Source organism: Frankliniella occidentalis, unplaced genomic scaffold (assembly GCF_000697945.3).
Source record: "Frankliniella occidentalis isolate FOCC.00 unplaced genomic scaffold, Focc_3.1 Scaffold1, whole genome shotgun sequence".
Classification (NCBI taxonomy): domain Eukaryota; kingdom Metazoa; phylum Arthropoda; class Insecta; order Thysanoptera; family Thripidae; genus Frankliniella; species Frankliniella occidentalis.
The window spans coordinates 1,442,167-1,451,369 of record NW_026267131.1 but is presented as its reverse complement, the minus strand read 5'-3'; the positions used below and the strand labels follow the sequence as shown (position 1 = coordinate 1,451,369).

Sequence of the window (9,203 nt, the reverse complement as noted above, 5' to 3'; positions counted from 1 at the left end):
AAGTTCAGTTAACATATCACAAAAAACAGTTCAAGTTGAACTGATAATAACTAAGAAAATACTGATCAAAGGTGTGCTACGCAAACAGCGAAAGTCAGCCAAGTCAAAACTAATATCAGCCTCACTTACAGCTAGAATTCCAGGATTGCCAGTCAATGCCAGTTCCCAATGTAACTGCGATTAGTTGCATTTTAACTGATGATAACTGCAGTATGTCGCGAGCCGGCCGCTCACTAAAGCAGTGTAAATCCTTAGTATAATAGGCAATAACCAAAGAATAATCAGGCAATCCCAGTTGCTCTTACAAAACCCGGGTTAAGCCAGTCAACTCTCTCTAATTCCAGTCAAGCTCAACGTAATCTCAGTTACTTTTTTCTCTAGGGACGTCAGATCCAGCTCGAGTGTAGCGTGTCTGCGGTTTCCTTCCGGGAACAAGGGTACCATGTCGCACCCTCGCCCTCGCTGAGGCCCTGACCCTCCCACTTGCCCGGCGGCGGGTGCCAGCTGCTGCCGCTGTTTTGATATACTATAGAGTTTCATTTCAACTGTCACGCACGTCCGGCTCGTCCAGTTCCTGTCTCGCCCAAACTTTTTAAAAGAATCGTGTTTGTAAACTGTCGTTAATTCCAGTTGGTTTTGGTGCGTCACATGGTCCACGCCTGACCCCACCATTGCCCGCTGCTGGAAACAAAACTGCAGAATCACAGTCCCCACTCCAAGAAGTTTTGACGTTTCCACAAGAGTGGTGGCTGGCACTCTTAGTTTCTTACAAAGAGTGGTCTTCATATTACGAAGAATTAGGTTTGTAACGTACGCAGGATCTGGAGCCACTATATCACGAACGGATTTTCTTCGTATTACAAAGAGCACCTGTTCGTGAACCGACGCGTGCTGTACGTATTGCAAAGCCGATAGCCCTGCGTAATTCAAAGAATTCCTTTATTACAAAGGTCCCAAATCCTTTGTACTTTATGAAGGGCGCAGTACTTAGTAAGAAACAGTGGGTGCAATTTTTTTCACAATTTTATCCGCTCCATGACGGAAGGGCAGAGGTCAGATAAGCGTTGTGATAAAGTGGCGACTATTAGAGGGCGAGCTTTGTGGGCCGGGCTGGAGTTTTACACGCCCAGAAATGTGTGTTCCAGCCAGTCGGCAGTCGTCCCGATATTTCTCGCTGTCGATGACGCAAGCGGCCGGGTTTGAGAAAAAGTGGTGGGGAGATAAAGGAGAGAGAGAGAGAGAGAGAGAGAGAGAGAGAGAGAGAGAGAGAGAGAGAGCGACAGAGACAGAGAGAGTGTACAGATATATATACGGGGGCGGGGTTGAGCAGCATGCTGCCGCGCCAGATGCGACACTACCCCTGCTATGTAGGCAGCACGAGGCGCATTATCTTGGAGCCGTGTTCCCTCCAAGTTCTCTGCAGCGATAGACACGCACTACTACGGCTCGAAAATGATCGGACACGTTCCACGGATCTCTGAATCTACGCGTCAGAATCATAAACATGTACGCCCCGTTATTCGGGTTTGATTCCGCTTCGTTCTATGGGACTATCTTCGATTCTACTCTCCCTGTAACGTCGATTCAAACATAATGTGCCATACGTGGATAAGCAGTCAGATCGTTAATTAAATTAATTTAAAATCCCCCCCCCCCCCCCCCTCTACCCCCCCCCCCCCCCCCCCCCTCTCTCTCTCTCTCTCTCTCTCTCTCTCTCTCTCTCTCTCTCTCTCTCTCTCTCTCGGTATTTTCAGTAGTGGCCGCCACCCGCAGCAGACCCGGTCAGGGGATGCAAATAGCTTTATGAGTTACGAATCGGACGCGAGGCGAGAGGCCGGAGCAGCCTGCCTCTACAACACGACGCTATACTTCAAGCCATACTTTGGTATTTATCACTCCGAATCCATGGTTGCTGTTCCTAAATCTTTTCCAAGTTTCTGCTCCTAACTGGTAGGTGAAAAGCGTCTCTGAAGTTGAGCGTGCGGTTTCCATACCCGCACGAAAAAAAACAAACAAGAGGGACGTATGGAGCAGAAAATTGCGGTGCGATCATCCCGATAGTTTAGGAATTGTCAAGTTGAGCCACTGCCAGGTCTCATAGCGCCTGATAGGCAGGCAACATCTTGCTATAGTGCGTACATGTACTGCGGGATGGCCTACACCGAGTCTCTCAGGCGCTGACGATCCTCAAGAAGAACAAGTACTGTTCTTAGTACATTGTTCAATTTATTTTCGTGTCAGCGTCAGCAGACTTACGGCGCAGGTAGACTTGGACTTTGGTGAAGGCATTTTTCCTCTTGGTCATTTCTCGCAAATCAATGATCGTTGTAGATTATGAGATGAAAGGGGGACCTAAAGTTCGCACAGGTGCTCATTGTAATACTCGTTGATAAGCACTTGTTTTTACTTTGGTTCACGAATACTAATGTTGCCTCACGAGAACATACAGGTAGATCAGATACAGACACCTTGACTGATGAAAAATACTATAGCTTTTCCAGACGGGGAAACACCGAACGCGAGCGCGGGCTTAACGGATCTAGCGATTATTGTGGAACGCGTGGATTCAAAAGTATGAGCTCGGAATAATAAAATAATAAATCATGCTGGAATGTGCGGGCGGGGGAGCCGGTCGCATTCCTGGAACAATGGCTGAGCTGCGATAATAACTCTGAAAATGCAGCGGATGTTGTGATGAATAGCGTCGCTCCTGAGCCCGGCTGCTGGCCTTTCTGACACCGTCCAGCCTCCGCGGAAAGCCTCGAGAACCATTCAAAGCGAAGAAATGAGCGCAAAACTCGACCGTGACTTTTGCCATGCCGGGATGCCCGATCTGAAACAAGTTTCGTCTGCTTTCAGAAACACAAATGCTCAGGTTTATTTGATGCGCTACACGGAGCAGGGGTCGCTCTAGATCAGCCTTTTACATCTCTCATCCCGACATTCACTTGGAAATATGGATCCCGTGAACTCTGGAGTTCTGGCGAAGGGAGATATCGTTTGGTATGAATTTTCGTGAAAAATATTTGTTGGTTCGCGAACTGAGATAAATAATAACCAAGCATGTACGACTTACACAAATCTAATTTATACACTTGTCCGCCCAGCCTTTGAGCACTACTTGTATTTCCTTTTTGAGTTCAAGCTGTCACTCACTGTGTAGGTCGGGCTTCGAAGGCGGGAGTGAAGTGATGTATGAATCCGAAGCGAGTGGCCTTTCTCCGTCTTGTATTTTCCCCGTGACGTAATCGCGATCAAATGACAGAGTGCCCCGAGGCGGAATCGAGAAAGATGCGTCAAGATTACAGATAATATTCCTTCAAAGAAAACCTGCCAGTAAGAGTGTGTGTGTGTGTGTGGGGGGGGGGGGGGGGGGAATACGGTTTACCTAAAAAAAGGAGGAAATTGGAAATTATTTTTCCGGCCTGTATATTGTATGTATATGGTTTTAAACCTCCCTGCTTTACCCCTCACCCCCCTTTTCGCCTTTTTGCGTTCGATCAAAGTACTGAAGTCTGGCAGCTCAGCTCTCGTTGAAAATAGTTGCTTTCGATAGCGGGGTCAGGGTATAGTCTCATTCCGCAGCTCCTCGCTCGCTCTCACAGCCCCTTTCTCGCTCACTCTTACGGCCCCTCTCTCGTTCGCTCTCACGGCCCCTCTCTCGCTCGCTCTCACGGCCCCTCTCTCGCTCCCTCTCACGGCCCATCACTCGCTTCCTCTCCGTCCCCTTCTTTCTCCTCATCACCATCACCTATCTGTCCCTCCCCGCCCTTGTATCATCTTCACTTTTCTCGCGTTTCACTGAATGTCCTTGGACAGGACAGGACTCCCGCCAACCACAGTATTAATCATATTGCAAATTCCGAGTACTGTCGTCTTGTCTCTCTTTCTATTCACCTCCTCCCCCACTCTTTCACCCTTACCTCTGCACCCTTCCCAATGCTCCGCTCTACATTTGGAAATGTGAGGCAGTGTGCGCACTTCAGCTAAAAGCAAAGCAGTATCACACTCGTTTTAACACTGACTATAGACATTTTGAAGTGTCCCTACAGTTTACCAGTCAATAAAACAAATTAAAACGAATTTGTGGAGGCGGCGGTCACCCTGCTGTCTTAAAAGAAAAGGAATGAAAAAAACAACAGAAGGGCAACGACAATACAATGACACTAGAAGGTCAAGTTTAGTAAAGTGACTGCTGTCGGTCGTTGGTGCTGCTGCTGCCGTTCGTGCACTCGCGGTTGTAAACAGGTCGTCAATTCCACCTAAGTGCAGCGCGTCCGTGCCCTGGGCCACGCTCTCAGTCTCAGCCCCTCTCTGACATTTTGAAAATAGACAATGAACTCGTATACTAAGCAGTGGTACTCACAAAATTTCCGGCAATCTTACAAATTTCGGACATAGTATATTTCTTTTTGTCAGTGCTTACTCAAAAAGAGAGTACTTATGAACAGAATTGTCAGTATTCTCCACGAAATTTCAAAGTTCTACCAGAAATTCTGTGCTAAGTATACTCGCTGTGCAGTGCAATAATGTTATTTCTTCGAAAAATGTCAGTAATAACAGGCCGAGAGTGCACGGCCCTGCCCGCTCGCCGGGTTGTGGCTGCACTCGGTGTCTAGGCCTACATCGCGGTTTTCAACACCATCTGCCGCAGCCCGCGGCCCCACCTGAACAGGGAATGGCCGGGGCAGGCTGCCCAGTGCTGTAGTTGTAATCTCCCCCCCTGCTCCTCTTCCCCCTCTCCTCCTTCCCCTCCCCCCTTCGCTCGCTTGCCTCTCTCTCCCTCTCTCTTCGCCACTCGTAGACAAAAAGGGGCCCAGGCCTGTGGGAATGTCTGCGAGAGGTCTCAAGAGGCCGCCCCCTCCCGAGCCGCCGCCCCTCTCGGCACCGCGCCCCGCCCCGCCCCGGGCCCCGCACCTCCAGCCGCGTACGCGAACGTTTTATTCGCGCCATGCCGTCTTTTGGATCGTTCAGAGGAGCGCGCGGCGGCGGCGCGTCGGCCTTGGAGACCACCAGGCTGATTGTGCCGCGGCTGCTCTCGTTATTCGCCCGCGCTTTGCTCACTTACACTCCACCTTACCGCCGCGACAGACCCTCGCGGGCAGACCCTCGGACAGACCTTCTTGACCCTCCTCGGGGAGGGCCGCGAACGGAAATCACGCCGTTCTTTTGGTGCCGGAGCACTGTTTATCCACGAAAACTATGAAGGGAATATATGGCGTCATTCAGAATGGACCCGCCCTATGAGAGACCACTGCTATAATTTATTGTCGTATCCCCAAAGTGCCGTAGAAATGTACCCCGCGCGTACTTCTTCGCGTTAAAAACAAACAAACGAAAAAGACATTGTTGTACTGTTGACGTAGGCTCGTGTACATGTCCACAAACTGTAGACGCAAGTGTGTCAATGTCACACACTTGTAGTCATGTAAAAGCCTTAACACACCTACAAGTGTGCGACATTCACACACTTGTGTTTCCAGAGCGCACACTCCCGTAACAACAAACTCTGGTTGATAGCTTTGTCAAATAACGGCGCACACTTTTAAAACGGATCCATCTTATGTTATCCGAATAAAAGCGCTGAAATGTAAAGCACACTTGCACGCACGCCTCTCACACTTGATGCCGCCTTGAAGGGCGCTTGCAGGGTTCACGGCAAGCGTCGCCACGGTGCTCCCGTCGCCAATAAATAACATCTCGAGTGAATCGCGCAGCACCTGCTCTGTCTCTCGCCCCCCTGGCCGGATAAATCCCCGCGGGCCCCCTAAGGCGCCCCACCCCGCTGCTCACATCTCTGCTCCGCTTGCCTGATCCTTATGTATTCAGTAGCGATGCGTCGTGCCGCGTGAAAATTTAAGCGGTGCGTTCCTCTTGGCTGGCGCTGGCGGCGCCCCGTGTTCTGATACCCTCACCACCCACCTCCTCCTCTCGCTTTTTTTTTTGTCGTCTTCGCGACATGGGTCCTCGCTTCGGAGCGCGGCGGCGGGAGCGTTGAGCGTTTGCTCCTCTGGGCCTCCTCCGCCCGCCTCCGCGCTCACCTCGCGCTGCTCGGATCGGTCCAGCCGCGGGCGAGTCCGGCCGGAGCGGCCTCCCTAAGTGATAATGATCCATTTCTCTTTGCGCTTCGCCCTCCAGCGAAGGCCGCGCGAAGCTCTCTGACCGCGCGCAAAACGGCGCGCAAAGTTTTTGTCGTGTCGTACATCACCAGGCCAACTCAGCGGGCTGCTAGCGCGGAGGCCGGTCTCAGGCCGCGGACGGCCCCCGGCTCCAAGCGAGAAGCGCTTCCAGCACTGCCAACCTTCAGGGCGTAAACGATTCCCTTGTCGCTTTATCACAAAGAGCCCGTCGGGCTAACCGCGCGCCCCGGACTATAGGCGGATCATGGGTAGGGGAGCGGCCCCGCAGCACCTCGTCCCACCCTGCCCCGCCCCGCCCCGTACCGCCCCGCCCATCCCCGCTCCACCCCACCGCGCCCCGCCCCGCCCCACCGCGCCCCACGCGGCACAGGGAGGATGCTGGGGTCGCACGCAATCAGCGCCGGGGCGCCCTTTCTCTCACTTTCCCACTCATCGCCAACTTTGGCGCGAATTAAGGCGACGGGGTCTGTTTCATTCCACCCTCTTCCTCTTCTTAGGCAAACGAACCGGCGAAGAGGTGGGGGTACAATCGTGCGCACGCATGTGCCGAGCCCGGGGTACTCGTATAACTTCATACCGAAAAGGGTGCACACTTGCACATACGAACAAGTACAAACTTGTTCTTATAAACTTGTCTAGAAAGTGCGTCCTTTCTCAGATTCATTCGGTCATTCAGCAAATTGTGAGAGCTCAGCGACTGCGAGACTCACGGGGCAGGCCACCCCGCAGTACACGCAAGTGCACGACAGGAAAGTTGTTGCCCACCTAGCAGGCGCTATGCTATGAGACCTTTGCATTGGCTGGGCGGCAGAAAAAAATTCCCCGAGAAAAGAAATCTAATCTCTGCCGTTTTCCCTTTCGTCCGCGTCCCCCCGTCTCCGTCCTTGTTTTGTAAAGTAGTGAGTATCTGCGGATGGCGAAAGGTGGTGCTGGTCGTTCTCTCTTCGCCGAACGAAACAGACGCACCTTCACCACCCCTGCCCCCCATTCCACCCTCCCTTTCTCCCCCTCACCCCTCCTGATAAACCCGAGAGCGCGTTAATCACAGCCCCCCGCCCCCCCCCTTCTCGAACACACCGCTCCTTTTTTTTCCACCGGACTCCGTCTCCTGATCACCACTGCCACCGGTGCCGATACCCTCACCCTCACCCCGATGCTCTCCTTTTCTTTTGAGCTCGTTTTTTCTCTCTCTAACCTCCATTATTTTTTTGGTGTTGACAGAGTACGTCGGGCGGGGGGCAGGCCAATGGAGTAGCGGTCCGGTGAGCGCAGCGCTGCGACCCCACGCAGCAGCAGCTCGGCGACGGGGAGGATGACGGCCACCATGGAGGACGTCGTCGGCAACGCCACCACCACCATGGTGGCCCCGGTGGCCCCGGTGGCCCCCACCGACCTGCCCATCGACATGACCTTCAACACCGGCCACATGGTGTCCATCGTCTTCTACCCCATCCTCATGGTCATCTCCGCCGTGGGCAACATCACCGTCTTCGCCATGCTCTGCCGCAGGCGGAAGAAGTGCCGCTCGAGGATGGACAACATGCTCCTGCACCTCTCCATCGCCGACCTCCTGGTGAGTCTGCGTGTCTTGTACCCGATCCTTCTTTTAACGTTTGGAAGCATAGTAGAAATCATTGTTGCATCCTTCTGTGTGATAAGTTTCGCAACTTACATGAAATGCGAATCAAAGAAACTTTTTTTTTTCGACCCGAGAGTTCTCCCCCGAGCCTTGTTCAGTTGGAGGCAAAGCGTCTAGGAGGCTCCCGCACCTCAGTTCAGTATCCGGGGCAGTAAACCGCTTCGCCCTTTGCGAGGGACACCGCTACTTCAAAACGGCGTGCTAGTATAATCCGGTAGAGTCTGAATCAGTGCTAGCCTGTCCTCCCTGAAAATAAAAAGTTTCTTTTGCAACAGAGGATTTTGGAACTCAGGATAATCCGCTGGACTCTATGGCGCCTGCTACTGGCCGACCTGTCGGTCGTGTGAGGCGTGAACGAGGACCACGCTGTGGCAGGCGCGAGGGGGAGAGAGGCCACGGGCCACGGCCACGTGGAGTCAGCACTCAACCCTCTGAAGCAGGGACTCTGTATACCTGAGTGTCTGATGGGGTTAAACACACGCTCCCCGGCTGTGAGCGCGTGCGCGTGCACACACTCACATACACACACGCACACACACACACACACACAATCACACGCACACACACACAATCACACGCACACATCATAGTGCTAAGTGGGCCTGGCCGACCCCCTATTAGCCAGTCAACAAACAGCATATAGCCAGGACGAACGCGCCCTGTTATTTCCCGAAGAATTGCTGTTCGGCAACCCGACTCTGAGATGAGGGAAAGGGGAACGGGAGGAGGGGGGGGGGCTAGGCCCAGCGAGCTCTGATGCAGTCGTGGTGCGGTGGTATGGGAGGCGGGGCCGACAGTTTGTGTGCGATTCCGCGTGTGTGTGTGCGCGCGCGCGCGCGTTTGTGTGCGTTTGTGTGTGTGTGCGTGTGTGCGCGCGCACGCGGCCAGGGAGCGACAGGCCGCCCTATCGTAAAGCGCGCTGCGGGGCCCGCGCTCCCGATCCCCACAATGTAGCCCCGAGCTGTGAGCTGCAGAAGACATGCAATCAGGACACTCTAAATGTTTCACAAGAAAATTCAACATTTCCTCACCTCACACTCTCTCTGTGTGCTTTTCTGTCACTTTTTTACATCCCCCCCCCCTCCCTCTCTCTCTTTCTCACGCCTGCTCTCACCACTGCCCCCCCCCGCCCCACTGCTCTGTGGCACGCCCCCACCGCCTCTTTTCCATGAGTTATGGATCACGGGAGGCGCTCCCGCCTGGAACCCTCCGGCCTCGCATAGCGTCGTGACTCGACACCAGGCAGTCCTCGTGACGAAGCAATCATTACTGTTGTTATCATGAAAATAAAATCTTTTCCGCATATTATTTTAAGCAAGTCAAGCACTAGCACTGCGGACGGGTGTCCCTGCCAAAGAAAACAACTTTTTTATTTGAAGTTATTCTGGCACAATAACTATATATTTTAAAACTAGACCGAAAAG

General features: G+C 53.0%; 1 protein-coding gene across 8 annotated transcripts in view; it reads left to right on the top strand.

Moving 5' to 3' along the window:
• LOC113213447 (gonadotropin-releasing hormone II receptor-like) overlaps positions 1–9,203 on the top strand; it is a 113,795-nt gene that overhangs the window by 75,810 nt on the left and 28,782 nt on the right. For all 8 annotated transcript variants that reach the window (XM_052275734.1, XM_052275685.1, XM_052275776.1 and 5 more), the window contains exon 2: positions 7,362–7,713. In XM_052275734.1, coding sequence (XP_052131694.1) covers positions 7,453–7,713 — 261 coding nt within the window. In that variant the 5' untranslated portion in view covers positions 7,362–7,452. The remainder of the gene's footprint in view (positions 1–7,361; positions 7,714–9,203) is intronic.